General features: G+C 42.3%; 1 protein-coding gene across 7 annotated transcripts in view; it reads right to left on the reverse strand.

Moving 5' to 3' along the window:
- The window catches only part of ranbp2 (RAN binding protein 2), a 92469-nt gene extending 78536 nt beyond the window's left edge, over positions 1-13933 (reverse strand). For all 7 annotated transcript variants that reach the window (XM_065293097.1, XM_065293101.1, XM_065293106.1 and 4 more), the window contains exons 1-5: positions 13756-13933; positions 12970-13037; positions 12768-12879; positions 11116-11268; positions 10796-11026 (exon numbers count right to left, since the gene is read on the reverse strand). In XM_065293097.1, coding sequence (XP_065149169.1) covers positions 10796-11026; positions 11116-11268; positions 12768-12879; positions 12970-13037; positions 13756-13827 — 636 coding nt within the window. In that variant the 5' untranslated portion in view covers positions 13828-13933. The remainder of the gene's footprint in view (positions 1-10795; positions 11027-11115; positions 11269-12767; positions 12880-12969; positions 13038-13755) is intronic.
- Between the last annotated feature and the right edge of the window lie 1787 nt (positions 13934-15720).

The raw sequence follows: 15720 nt of genomic DNA on the forward strand, positions 1-15720 counted from the left end.
TTTTTAAATGGGTCGCAAATGTGCTACCTAATGTTTTAGACAATATGCTATGATTTACTATGAGCATTTATTAAAACAGAAATGTGGATTTTAAGAATACGTTTTATAACGTGCTCTGAGCCGCATCAAAACATTAGCTTCATTTTGTGTGAAAGCACGTCGTGTCTCTCCTTATCAGTGTGCGTTTGCGTGCTCAGCTGTTTCTCAATGAATTAGGTGGGACGCGACGCAAGCGCAGTGTCTTCCATGTTTCTGAACTTGAGCAGAGGTCTTTCTTCACTGAGGCACGGGACCCGTTACCGTATGGTTCCGGGTTTATATTTTTAATGGTCTGTCGGGTCCGGTTAGGTCCTAGTTTAATTACTTTGGGTCCCAAGTCTGATTAATGTTGTGTTTATAACCCGAGTCGATCGGAAAACGGCCATGAGCGCTACCGCGCTAAAGCTCAAGTGCAGTTTCAGCGTGCCTCCGGTTTCTATGGCGATGGTTCTTGTTACGACCACGCGCTGCATTTGCTTTCTCACATTTTTTTAATTATCTTATTATTAATAAACCTTATCTTTTCTGAAACCATATCCATATTAAGTTTGGACAGAGATTGTAGCAAAAAGCAATGCTAATGTAAAGCCAATTGCACTGAACGAGCAAAGCAATGTAAAGTCTGTCACCGGGACAGCAAGTAGACTTTTAAATCTGAAAAAATGAGTGGATTAAGCTTTTTAAATCGGCAAGAGAGAAATAGAAAGATAGAGCAGAAGCAGTAAAAGTGCCTATCTAATAGAAATTATTACCATTATAACATCAGTCATAACATCAGTCACATTTATAATCTATAGACCTGCACTGTCTATTAATATACTATACATAGTATTGTATTATTGTTCTGTTCTTAACAATAAGAATATAAACAAGAAAAATATAAATAAGCATAGTTAAGTTTCAGAATATAAACATGCTTCCTTTAGTCAACATTTCTTCATTCTAAAATGTTCTAGGAATATGCCTTTCCTTTTGTTTATATTTAGGTCATGAACCATGGTCATTTTAAGATCGCGCTGTTCTTTTTGTCCTATTGCGTGATCCGTAGTTGATAAGTAATTTCTCATGCTTTCATTTGCGTTCCCGCAGTTTTCCTCTAGTGCGTTACATTCACGGTGCTTCTTTCGTATCTTTCCTCTTCTCATCTTTGACGTAGCATCGTTGGTATGTATCATTTGTTTTGTGAGATTATTCCGGAAGTATTATGTTGTTTTTGATGATAATTTACGTGTGTAAAGTGTAATCTGAGGATGTTTTGAAAGTGCGTGAATTACGTATACGCTAGCTCTCATGTGTTTATTTGTTAACGAGCTGCACGGTAAAGATGTTATAATATCGTGAATGTAATTCACGTCAGTATTTATTTTAGTACTTTGTTTAGTATTTTCATATGTATCTCTTTTTAGTTTTAAAATGAGTACAAACGGGAAAACGACAGTTATTGTGCAATTTGCTTTTATTTATGAGTAATTTGTCATTGCTTTTTTGTGTGTTGCAGTTTTACTATTTTCCCTGTAACTCCATTAAACCTGTGGAATTAAATCAGGCTTCAGAGTCATGGGGTTGGGAAAAAGTTTAGCTGGCTGTCAAGATATAAAGTAGACATATCGAGGACGGCACAGTAAAACAACGTCTATCAAGCAAGCGAGGTGAAAGAGACCAAGTTGGAAGCTAGCCAAACATGTCTTCTCACGCATCCAGGGGACGGTCAACGGACCATACTCTACAGCCAAGCGCTACTGCAGCTACGCACGCCACAGAGCTACAGGCTGCAGAACAGAGTCTGCATGGAAATATAGCAGCACAAGAGAACCCATACAGTGCATCAATAAGGACACGCTCGCAAGCATGTTGTTCAGTGAGATCCAGTTCATCATCAGTGGGGTCTGCAGCAGTCAGAGCAAGAGCGAAGGCTGAGGCAGCAAAGGCACGCCTATGCTATGCTGAAGAGGAAGCAAATCTGAGGCTACAACAAGCTAAGTTGGAAGTGTCTATAGAAATGCTGAAACATAAAAAAGAGACTGCAGCAGCCATTGCTGAAGCAGAGGCATTTGAAGCAGCTGCTGATGTAAAGAGTGAGAAACATAGTTGTGACCTGAACAAAGACTCTGTTCCTTTAGAAGCCTCACAACGAACAAAGCAGTATGTGCTTGATCAACTAAAAGAAAGGGATTCAGAACTTAAGTCATGTGAAAACAGTGACGCATCAGCAAAGAGAGAGTCGGTCACTAACCACAACGTGTCACCTCCACCACTAAAGCCTGAATCCAGTCCCTTCTATCCGCAACAGAACAATACTGCTTCTCATCATCTCACCTCACAGCAGCCTTACATCAGCACATACGAGGGCAGTCACAAGCCATTTAACAGGACTCCTGAAGACGTTCGTCTATCTCACATCAAGTCCAGTGGTGAGCATGCTTCTCCTACACACCACTTTAGAAAACAAAATCACGACATGCAGCCTCCTCCCGCACAACATGCAATACGGACAGATTTCTATGACTGCAGCTCATACATAAATGATGGTGGCTCACACGTAAATGACTTTGTCAGGTATCTAGCTCGCCGTGAGCTTGTGGCTACAGGCCTGCTTCAATTCAATGACAAACCTCAAAATTACAGAGCATGGAAGTGTTCCTTTTTGACTGCCGTCAGAGGCCTTAACCTGGAGCCGAGTGAGGAGATGGATCTTCTGTTAAAGTGGCTTGGAAAGGAGTCAGCAGAACATATTGAGCAGATAAGAGCAATACATGTTAATCGGCCAGAAGCAGGACTGGCCATGGCATGGGAAAGACTAGACCTTACGTATGGCTCAGCTGAAGCAGTAGAAAATGCTCTGTTCAAACGCATTGACAGTTTTCCAAAAATAATAAACCGAGATGGACCTAAACTGACAAAGCTGGGTGATCTACTAATGGAACTGCAGGCCGCTAAGGCTGAAGGGGACTTACCAGGCCTGGCTTTCCTTGACACAGCAAGAGGTGTCAACCCGATCGTACAGAAACTCCCGTTTCGTCTACAGGAAAAGTGGGTGGTAGCTGGTGCAGCATACAAGCATCAAAACCAGGTGAACTATCCTCCCTTTTGCTTCTTTGTCGATTTTGTCATCCAGCAGGCTCGTATTGCCAATGATCCAAGCTTTAGCCTCAGCACCAATACAGACATAGCCCCCAGGACAGAGAGGATAGCGTGGAAGCCGAACAGGCAACGGGAGGTCTCCGTCCACAAACAGAGGTATCACCCAGAGCCACATTTGACACGGGTGAGTCTCCAACAAAACCTGACGGCAGCGAAAAACTGTGTTTGTTACATAAAAAGCCACACCCTCTACGGAAGTGCCGGGCGTTCAGAGAGAAGCCCATTGACGAGCGCAAAACACTCCTCAAAGAAAACAATGTGTGCTTTAAATGCCTGTCTTCCTCGTCTCACATAGCAAAGAACTGCAAACTCAATGTCCAGTGTTTCGAATGTAAAAGCAACAGGCACAACACCGCGCTCCACCCTGGTCCCGCGCCCTGGCAGCAGGAAGCTGGCCCTGCTTCTGAGCACGGCGGGGAGGGAGATGAAGCTTCAGCGCAGTCTCAGGTCACCAACAAATGCACAAAAGTCTGCGGAGGTGAACCAACAGATCGCTCCTGCAGTTGCACACCTCATCCCAGACATTGATCCGCAAGCCCCTATCATGCTTCTCTTAGGACGGGACATTATCAGAGTGCACAAAGTCCGCAAACAGGTGAATGGCCCTCACAACCTGCCTTACGCACAGAAGTTAGACCTGGGGTGGGTCATTGTTGGAAATGTATGCCTAGGTAATGTTCACAGGCCACTGACAATTAGCACGTTCCACACAAACATTACAGAGCGGCGACGACCCACTCTCTTTAATGCATGCCCCAATGTGTTCCATGTGAAGGAGAGGTTCAGTGACACCCAAGCCACCAGTGAGCCCCCAGCATATCTTGAGGACCAGCCTATCTGCGAAACCGACCACCTTGGATGCACAGTGTTCAGGCGGAACAAGGACGACAACCAGGTGGCTCCCTCCATTCAAGATACAAAGTTCATGGAGATAATGGATGAGGGACTGCAAAAAGACTCAAATAACAGTTGGGTGGCTCCATTACCCTTTAAGAACCCACGTCCACGGCTCCCAGACAACAGGCGCTGAGGCGTCTCATGTCTCTGAAACGTAACTTTGATAAAAAGCCTGAGATGAGGGACCACTTTCTCTCCTTCATGGACAACATGTTTCGGAACGGTCATGCAGAGTTGGCCCCCCCTCTCAGCTCGGATGAAGAAAGGTGGTACTTACCAACATTTGGGGTGTATCATCCGAAAAAGCCTAAGAAAATCTGTGTGGTGTTCGATTCCAGCGCCCAATACAATGGCGTATCACTCAACAACGTGCTGTTAACTGGACCTGACCTCAATAACACACTATTGGGAGTGCTGATGCGGTTCAGAAGAGAGGCCATCGCAGTCACAGCCGACATAGAACAGATGTTCTATTGCTTCCGGGTAAGAGAAAAGGACCGTAACTTCTTACGTTTTCTTTGGTTCGAGAACAACGACCTCTCAAAAGCCATCGTGGATTACCGCATGAATGTCCACGTCTTTGGCAATAGCCCGTCACCAGCAGTGGCTATTCATGGTCTACACAAGTCTGTCCAAGGAAACGAATTCCATGTCGACCCAGATGTGCAGCACTTTGTGTTGCATGACTTCTATGTCGATGATGGGCTGAAGTCCCTCCCCACAGCTCAAGCTGCTATCAGCCTGTTAAAAAGAACTCAGGATGTGCTCTCTAAATCAAATCTGAGACTTCACAAGATTGCAGCGAACAACAAAGAGGTCATGGACTCCTTTCCATCCAGTGACCACGCGAGTGACCTCAAAGACCTTGACCTCGATGCAGACACACTGCCATTGCAGCGCAGCCTCGGGCTTGATTGGAATCTCAAGACAGACTGTTTCCTTTTCAATGTCTCCAGTGAAATCAAGCCCTACACACGGCGGGGTGTCCTGTCCACGATTAATAGTCTCTATGACCCGCTAGGATTCGTTGCGCCCGTCACAGTCCAAGGCAAGGCTATCCTGCGAGAGCTCACAACGGAGAACGGTGACTGGGACGCACCCTTACCTCCTGAAATGAAAGATGCCTGGACGTCATGGAGAGCCTCTCTGTCTGAGCTTGCCAAGCTTTCCATTCCAAGGTGCTACACAGAAGCCTCACCATCAGCAGCGGTAAGAAGAGAACTGTGTGTATTCTGTGATGCGTCAGTTAAAGCTATCGGTGCTGTGTGCTATCTAAAAGTGAAAGACAGTAATGGCAACAACCAGATTGGATTTGTAATGGGAAAAGCCAAGCTGGCCCCCCGCCCTGAACACACAGTGCCAAGACTTGAACTCTGCGCTGCAGTGCTTGCTGTTGAGTTAGCAGACCTGGTCTCAACAGAACTAGATCTACAGCTTGATGCTGTAACCTACTACTCGGACAGTAAAGTAGTCCTGGGCTATATTTGCAATGAGACTAGGCGCTTTTATGTCTATGTCAGCAACCGAGTGTTACGCATCCGAAGATCATGCCGTCCAGACCAGTGGCGTTACGTGCCTACAGACATGAACCCTGCAGATCACGCAACACGTTCCGTCCCTGCTAGCCAATTGAAACACACCAACTGGTTAAGTGGGCCCAAATTTCTCTCCAAGCCAGAGCCCAACATTTCTGAGAGCACTTATGACCTTGTGGACCCAAGCTCAGACCCAGAAATCCGCCCCCTGGTGTCTGCCTTAAGCACTGCAGCCTCAAACCAGCAACTGGATTCACAACGCTTTGCAAAGTTCTCTACCTGGAAGTCATTAACTCGTGCATTCACTCGCCTCATTCACATAGTTTGTCATTTCAAGACAGCTCACAGAGAGAACACAGCATGCAAGGGCTGGCATTACCGCAAAGCTGAATTTACAGTTGAGGAATCTGAGAAAGCGTCAGCTGTAATCATCCAAGCAGTTCAAAAGGAAGTCTACAGCCAAGAGATAAAGTGCATTCAAAAACATGAAAGGATGCCAAAAACAAGCCCTCTCAGAAATCTGGATCCGTTCATTGACACACTTGGCTTTCTCAGAGTTGGAGGCCGGCTTCATTATTCAAGTGTTGATCAGGGTGAAAAGACTCCTCTTATTATTCCTGGCCAGCATTACATCGCCACTTTGCTTATCAAACACCACCACAAACAAGTCCAGCATCAAGGCCGTCACTTCACTGAAGGGGCAGTCCGTTCTGCTGGCCTTTGGATAGTTGGAGGAAAGAAAAAAGTAAGCAGCATCATTCACCACTGTATAACATGCAGAAGGCTCAGAGCTCCTCTCGGTATCCAGAAAATGGCTAATATGCCAGCTGATCGTCTTTCAACAGATCCTCCATTCTCTAATGTAGGTCTTGATGTGTTCGGCCCATGGATTGTCTCCTCGCAGAAAACCAGAGGCGGCTGCGCTCAAAGTAAAAGGTGGGCAGTGATTTTTACGTGCATGAGCATAAGAGCTGTGCACATTGAAGTCATAGAATCCCTCGACACATCTAGCTTTATCAACGCGCTACGGCGTTTCCTTTCAGTGCGTGGCCCGGTCAAAAACATTCGTTCCGACCGCGGCACGAACTTTATTGGTGCCTGTAAGGAACTGAAGATAACCTCAAACATTGACAGCACTGCCGTAAAGACTTTTCTCTCAGACAAGGGTTGCATCTGGTCTTTTAATCCCCCACATGCATCCCATTGGGGTGGATCATGGGAGAGAATGATAGGGCTGGCAAGAAGGATTCTGGATGCAATGTTTCTCCAGCTGAAGGACAAGCTCACCCACGAGGTGCTAGTGACCTTCATGGCAGAAGTCGCAGCGATCATCAACGCAAGGCCACTTGTTCCAGTGACTATGGACCCTGATGACTCGTTCGTTCTCACGCCAGCTGCTCTTCTCACACAAAAGACAAACAGTGTGCCTGCTCCTGCTGGTGAGTTTGGAGTTTCAGACCTCTACAAGTCCCAGTGGAGGCAGGTTCAGCAGCTCTCCAACACCTTCTGGGACCGTTGGAGGAAACAATTCCTCCCAACACTGCAGGCCCGCAAGAAATGGCAGTCCACTCAGCCAAACATTCAGCCTGGAAGCGTTGTTCTCCTTAAGAACATTCAAGCACCTAGGAATGAATGGCCTCTTGGACTGATTACTCAGGCCTTCCCCAGCAAGGATGGGAAAGTACGCCAGGTTGAGGTAAAGATTATCAAACCAGGCGGGTCTAGCCTCTTTCTCAGGCCAGTCAATGAAATTGTTCTCCTTCTGCCTCCAGAGGCACAGTAAATAGATTGTTTAGTAAATGGACTGTTTAATAAATGGACTGTTTAAAAAAAAAAAAAAAAGGGGGAACTGTGCATGGACTGTTGGGTGACGTGTGTCCACGTCAGACGGGGAGTGTTCTGTTCTTAACAATAAGAATATAAACAAGAAAAATATAAATAAGCATAGTTAAGTTTCAGAATATAAACATGCTTCCTTTAGTCAACATTTCTTCATTCTAAAATGTTCTAGGAATATGCCTTTCCTTTTGTTTATATTTAGGTCATGAACCATGGTCATTTTAAGATCGCGCTGTTCTTTTTGTCCTATTGCGTGATCCGTAGTTGATAAGTAATTTCTCATGCTTTCATTTGCGTTTCCGCAGTTTTCCTCTAGTGCGTTACATTCACGGTGCTTCTTTCGTATCTTTCCTCTTCTCATCTCTGACGTAGCATCGTTGGTATGTATCATTTGTTTTGTGAGATTATTCCGGAAGTATTATGTTGTTTTTGATGATAATTTACGTGTGTAAAGTGTAATCTGAGGATGTTTTGAAAGTGCGTGAATTACGTATACGCTAGCTCTCATGTGTTTATTTGTTAACGAGCTGCACGGTAAAGATGTTATAATATCGTGAATGTAATTCACGTCAGTATTTATTTTAGTACTTTGTTTAGTATTTTCATATGTATCTCTTTTTAGTTTTAAAATGAGTACAAACGGGAAAACGACAGTTATTGTGCAATTTGCTTTTATTTATGAGTAATTTGTCATTGCTTTTTTGTGTGTTGCAGTTTTACTATTTTCCCTGTAACTCCATTAAACCTGTGGAATTAAATCAGGCTTCAGAGTCATGGGGTTGGGAAAAAGTTTAGCTGGCTGTCAAGGTATAAAGTAGACATATCGAGGACGGCACAATTATATTGAGTTTGATAAAAGGGGTCTAATTGCTTCATATAGGCCTATCAGTGCAAAAACAGTAAGAGTTTTCGTGGTGATTGACAAACAGTGTCAGCTTTGTTAATGGCAAAGAAAGTTTGGGGTGGTTAGATTGATGAAATATAATGTGAAATTAATTTTCAATAAATCAAAGTATTGTGTTGTGTCACACATTATTAGTTCTTCGTCACATGTATAGTAGACCATTATTTGTCAGGGGGTAATAATTGCCCTTTTCACCGGCTACCACCACCAAGTACATTTCAGATCTGTGACACTGCATTGCAACGTTTAAGAAAACAAGGCGGCATGTGGTTTAAAAGATGGCAAGTAAAATAAAAAGCATATCTGTATGCAATACAGTTTCATTATTGTTCATTATTATCCAGAGGCCTTAATATAACTTGAAAACAATATGTGCGACCAAATCATATTTTGCGCCAGTAACTGAAAAAGTTGGTAGCGCAAGTGCCACCAGTCGAAAAGGTTAGTGTAGTTCCCTGATATACTAAACGTGTCTGGCTGTGAAGAATCAGTGGTTAAAATTATTTTTTAACGGAGGGATTTACTAGACGTTTGGCAATGAAAGATGGTTCAGTACCCACTTTATTTGGAACAACATGCATCTCCTAACCACAACCTGTAAGTATGATTATAGCTACATACTTGCTTAACTCTTTCACCACCAGCGTTTTTTTAAAAAGTTGCCAGCCAGCGCCAACGTTTTTCATGATTTTCACCAAAGTTTAATGCCTTCCAGAAAATGTTCTTCTTTAAATATATAAACATACAATATACCAAATGAAAGAACAGACCCTCTGCTTTCAAACAAAAAAAAACCGTTTCATCCTACCTTCAGTGGTTCTTTTGTAATCATCTTTTGAATATGGATAGGTTTCATCAAAAACACCACATTTTGAGCAAAAAGCAGAGATAATTCCATTTTTGTGACGGACTTTTCATAGAGATCCCATTCAGAGCGATCTTTAAAACAGACACGGACATGCAGCCGCTTGCCATAGGGCAATACATCCGGGTTTAAAAAGTTGCGGAAGGGCCCACCTAGTGGATAATAGCGGTATTGCGGAAAGACTGAAAATCTCGTCATTGGCGGGGAAGCCTTTTCTCTTAATTGACGAGATATCTCGTCAATGGCGGTGAAAGAGTTAAATGAGTGTAAAATGTCTATTGACGTTTTTATTGCTTGGATTAATGATGAATGATGTTGTTGTTTTAACTCTTAATTTACTGTCAGAGAGTCACGTTAGCAAGCGGCTAAGGCATGCTCACTTACAATTTTCCTAAGACCCGGTTAGCTTACACAAATGCTAAAATGAGTGTAAAATGTTAGTTTCTATCGTCGTTTTTATTGCTTGGATTAATGATGAATATTGATGTTGATAATGTCTTCTCAGTAAATCATGTTAGCACTAGGTCAATACATGTTGCACTATTGTTGGTCTGTGCCACTGATCTGTGGTCTGTGCAGAGACTCTGTCAGTTGACCAATCAGAGCAGAGTAGGCCACTGAAAAGTGAAGTTTAGGCACACTGAGTCGTTGACGGCTTCACATGAATCATTTGGGGATCTCTGAGAAATGGGGTAATTTAACATTTATATTTTGAGAAAATTACAGTGTTTTTTGACCTTGCATGCATTTAAACCTGTTGTCCGGGACTTATAAACAGTGATAGGATGCTTAAAAATTGGCATCTTACTGGCTCTTTAAAAAAAGTGCAACCAAAAAAGTCATACTAGTGTCTAGTAAAAAAAACTACTTTAGTGTTAAACAGCTGTTAATGTGAAAGTTTGTTTCACACCAAACCTCTCTATAACAATCTGCTTCATATTGTTAGGAATTTAGAGGGTTTGAATGACAGGAGAAAATAATGACAAAATTATCATCTTTTGGGAAAATTGTCCCTCTTATGCGAAGCCTTGTTTGTGCACACGCACAATAGCAAAATAAATGAGCTTATCGATGTTAAAAAAGGACAAAATGGATTGTGTCAGCTCACACTGAGGCTCTGAATGTATTTGAGTGTTTGTGCTTTAAAACAGCATTTGAAAATTATCATTTCAGAAAAGACCTCAGTACTCAGTACACACTACACATGAAACAATAGTTTTTGTAATGCATTGTGATGTTTATGTGAACGATTACTGCATCAATGCATAAAAACTCGATCATTAAAATTGTGATATCGGTTTGAATAGAATTGTTGACATAATACTCGTAATTGAATCGTAAAACCAGTTTTCAAACTAAAATGGGGTCTGCAGGGTTTAAAAAAAGTCTCTGTTTATGGGGGATGAAAATCATGTGTAGTGTGGATGATGCCATGTGTGATGCTGAATGTTGATTGTCTTTCACATTTAAAGATGAGCTACGACCTATTTAAGAGCATGTCTCACATTTCATTTACATTAAGCACCAAGAAAAGTCACTATAAAGTGAGATGTGAAAGTGATCTCCATCACTAACCTGAAAGGTTCTGACAACAACCTTGTACCAGTCCAGACTGTCTCTGAGACCTCCAGCTTTCTCAACAGCGAGACAGTGTTTGACTGCCTCCTCATAGCGACCGTCCGAGTCGTAAAGCTGGATTAATCTGATGTTTACATGGGCATTATGAGGACGCAGCCTCAGTTCAGAAGAGAGCAGCTCGTACAGCTGACCGAAGCCCTTCTGGCCCTGAGCACTCAGAAGTTTCTCCTTAATAAAAAAAAGAAACACTGATCTTAGGACAGCTTTAGAAGACTGCTTTGGCAGATTGTTTAAAAAGAATGTTTTACTGCACTTACCCTTAGATCAAAAACAGCAGGATGTCCCGGCAGAAGATTGGCAGCCTTTTGCACCCAGAACTCGGCTTGACTGTCACGTTCTGGCTTACTACAGAGCAGCTCGGCCACTTTCAGAACCAGGTCTCGCTGGGCTGGATTCAGATCCACTGAACGCTAACACATAATACACAAACCTACACATCAGCTTAAACATACAACAGTAATGAGAAAAAGCCTGAGGTGCATTTGTTTGGAGTTAGTTAGGAAAATCATACTCAGTAGAATAATCGAATACAACTTTTTGAGATTTATACAAGATAATAAACAGACCAGCTGGGATTACCAAAAATGTTACAGACCTCATTTGCTTAGTAGATATATGAAATTCAGTAGTAAGGTAACCCATACTTGTAATGTGACCTCTCCATTTAACCCATCCCAGTGAGTCGTGAACATACACAACTGTGGCAACCTACTGAACGTGAGACTTGAACCGGTGACCTTTGGGTAACAAGCCCGACTCGCTAACAGTTAGGTTAGGACTGTGTTATATTTTAATTATTTAACAAAAGTTAGGCCAAAATCGAGAAGCCATAATGCTCAACTGTGTACACACAACTGTATTATGCCACAGTTTAGTGCTGCTGATTTGCCACATGGCTCTTGTGTATGCAGTGATGTTGCTATTTAAAGAATTTGACCAACTTATTTTCAAGAGATTGCAGATTAAAACATTTTCAGGTTTTCAATGACTGCGGGAACCTTTTAATAAAAATATTAATTATACAAAACCTGATGATAAATGTTTATGAATTATGTAAGGAATAATTGATGACGGGTCATTGAATAATTCGAAAATAATACAAATAATGGACACTCAGGGTGGTAATGTGGTAATAATGCGTGCATTATTTTCAAATAAACTAATTCAAATAATTCAAGGGACCAGAGTTAATTATTTCTCTTAAACCACGGTTACCACAGATTTTAAGACATTTTACAGGTCAGGTGTGCGTTTATCAAAACATAATGCATCAGAATAAAGCATTCAACAGGCATTCAACTAATTATTATTTTAAAGGAACATTCCATTTTCTTAAAAGAAAAATCCAGATAATTTACTCACCACCATGTCATCCAAAATGTTGATATCTTTCTTTGTTCAGTCGAGAAGAAATTATGTTTTTTAAACGATTGTCATTTTCGACAAGAAATTGTGGTTTAAAAGTGTATTTGTTATTTTTTTATTGTCAAAAATGACAATCGTTTTGCTAGATAAGACCCTTATGCCTCGTTTGGGATCATTTAGAGTCCTTTGAAACTCCGTTGAAAAAAACTGTTACGTGTTGAGTTAAGTGTTAAGTGTTGGTGTCCATTAAAGTCCATTAAAATAAGAAAAATCCTGCAATGTTTTCCTCAAAAAACATAATTTCTTCTCGACTGAACAAAGAAAGACATCAACATTTTGGATGACATGGTGGTGAGTAAATTATCTGGATTTTTCTTTTAAGAAAATTGACTAATCCTTTAACTTCTTCCAAAGCCCTACTTGTACATAAAAAACGCTTTCCTGCCAAAGACTGCAGTATACATATTTGAATTCAATTGTTAGATCCATTTCCAGAATTTTACAGAGGCTACAGAGAGTGTTCATGTAAATAGTATTCAAATACCTTGTAACATCCCACAGCTTTGTCTAGTTCACCATCACGCTCATATAGTTGCCCAAGAAACTTGTGTGCTTTGGGATCCTTTGGCTGTACTGTTAAATACTCGGAAATGCATCTGTGTTTGTGAGACAGAGAGATTTACAAATATTATCAAGTCTCTCAGCAAAACTGAAAATATATTTTACAAAGACGCAAAAGAAATTACCTTTTGGCAAGTTCATACTCCTTAGCTTCAAAGTATAATTTTGCAAACAGAAACCCTTTAACTGGCCTCTGCAAGAAACAAAACAGGAGGTTACACTAAATTTCCATCACAATTACCCAATATTAGCATTAAATAACATTATGTGATGTATCAGGATTATTTTTTCACTGAAGTCAATGAGATGTCTCAGTCCACTTTTCACACAGTGAATTTATTGAAACCAATCCACATTTTTACATTAGGTTAACCTACTTAAATAAAAAGTTAATTGGGTAATTAGGGAACACTTTTAAAAGGCATGAATGCAATGTTATTATATGGCATCAGTTTCATTTTCAAAGAATATCTTCACTTTTAAGTTTCTAGGATAGTTGCTGCTGGGTGTGGTTTATTGAATTAGACAAATTCAGATTAAACATGTATCGTTTTATTTATAAAACCACGATTTACTACAAACACCGTTGATTTTTTTAATTTTATTTGTAGTTAAACTATGGTTAATTTTCGTAAGTGAATTAACTAACTACTTGTATGACAGGTTCAGAATAATAAAAGGAATATATGACACATTCAGAGAAATGAAAAATTTCAGGCTGTAGATCACTCGTCTGATTCAGTTTATCTCTGTTTTTGTAATCATTTAAAAACATGTTTTGTCGCTCTTTCCGGGTCTGTTGAAGACTCGTAGAAAGCCGTAAGATGTTTAATAAGTTTGTGACTGACTGATCAGACAGAGTATGATGAACTTGCTGTGGGTGTGATAGATCGGGCCTGTGCTTGTCTTACCTCTTTCTGAGATGGAGAAGCATTCTGAACGGATAAAATATAGCGCTCCACATCTGCTTTAGTCCGCCTCATAATCACAGATCACCGCTGACTGATCTCTCGATCGAAACGCTGATCATTTAAGCACATCAACACACCAGATCAACTCACATGAACACGCAACAGCTATGACAGCTGCTCAGTGCCACAACAAATGACACAATCACGTGTGTCCCGCCTGCCAATCAGCTTTGAATATTCTATATCAACTTTTTTTTTTATCATCAACTTTAAAATGACTCTGGCAGATTCGAAACGACTATGACGTATTTTTTCCTTCTTCTTCTGCTTTTTTTTGTGTTTAGCCAGAGAGTATAGAAGTACAAGAGGGGAAACTCTCATTCGTTTTTGGCAACAGTCACTAGGTGGCGCTTCAGTAGCGCGGCCGCCATTTTGGAATGAAAATTCTCACAGCCAAATCAGAAGCGCAATAGTAAGTTTCTTACATTAAAATTTTGTTCACTTGCTACACCTACACGAAACGCTGTATTGTCTTGTATGTATGTGTTGATTTGTTGTTGTTATCAGTTGTGGAATCCAATCATTAAATAGATACACATTTGAGGTAGTTCTATTTCATAGCTCCAGACCGCCAGAGGCATAAACAGAGTGGAAATATCATGCGCTCGCGCATTGGTTACGAGAACTTATTGATTGGTTGTCATCCTATGACCTCATGACACATATAAAAACCTATCACAACGTCATGAACTTCCTCTTTGTCATTCTCGCTTGGTGAGAACTTCGTTCTGTGTGCAGCTTACTTGGGCTGGCGATTCGCTCCCCACTTAGCTGTTTGCTCCCCACTTAGCTGTTTGCAACTGGATTGGTTTGAGTTGGATTCTATTTGGATTTTGGATTATTGCATTACTCTACTATTGGATCATTAACGGAGTCGCGTCTTCCAGCGAGCACCTCTTGGTTTTACAAGGTTCTCTCACGCGGGTCACACGACAGGATATTTGACACCGGACAGGTAAGCCGTGTTGATCTTCTTGCGGTTGCATTACGGCGAGTACCTATTGGTTTACCAGGGTTCCCTCGCCTAACATTTTAACCTCTCGCATCGAGTACCCGCGGTTTCCCCGGGTTCCCTCGTGCGACGCTACTACGCCGCTTGATAGCTTTACTCGACGCACCCGTGTCACGCGGTCGGCGGATCGCTTGTGGAACGGTTGCTATGGAGCATGCGTCTTGCTCGCAGTGCCTCACCGCGATGGACATGCTGGACGGACATGACCGCTGCCCGTCGTGCCTGGGTAAAGAACATCTGCAGGACGCGTTGTCTAACCCCTGCCCAGAATGCAGTATTATGCCTGTCGAGCTGCGCCAACAACGTCTGTTTAACGTTTGTCCGCCTGCATCAGGGAATCGAGTCAAGTGTGCTCCGACGGACGGAAGTAAACGTAAACGCAAGCACCAAGGTGACGGCGGCGAACAACCGAAACTAAAGAAAAAGTCGTCATCTACGCTGGCGAAGCGCATGGACGAGCTGACTGCTACGGTGCAACAGATACAGTCACTGTTGGCCGGATCAACTGCTTCAGCGGTTAACGAATGCCACACGGAGGTGAGGGAATGTACCGCTCAAGCCGACGCTACTTTTCTGTCAACGGATGTTGATGGGTGCGACGCCGTATCTGTGGCAGCCACGGATTCGCTCTTCAGTGAGTCTTTTAGTCAGCCTATGTCCGACGCTATGTTACCTCCTAGCCAGTCTTCTCCGCTCCCCTCGGCCAGTGGCAGCGAACCGGGGACGGGAAGTGAGGCGTCCTCCGCAGCACTCTCGTTACGTGACACCTTAAAGAGTGCGCTGGCGAAACTGGAGCTGGATGTCCCAGCGGCGTCTACAGGTCCAACCAACATGTTGTGCCGATCAGTACCTGGAGTAAAGGATGCACGTCTGCCGCACTGCAAAGATTTTAC

This window comes from Paramisgurnus dabryanus, chromosome 15, assembly GCF_030506205.2.
Source record: "Paramisgurnus dabryanus chromosome 15, PD_genome_1.1, whole genome shotgun sequence".
Lineage (NCBI taxonomy): Eukaryota > Metazoa > Chordata > Actinopteri > Cypriniformes > Cobitidae > Paramisgurnus > Paramisgurnus dabryanus.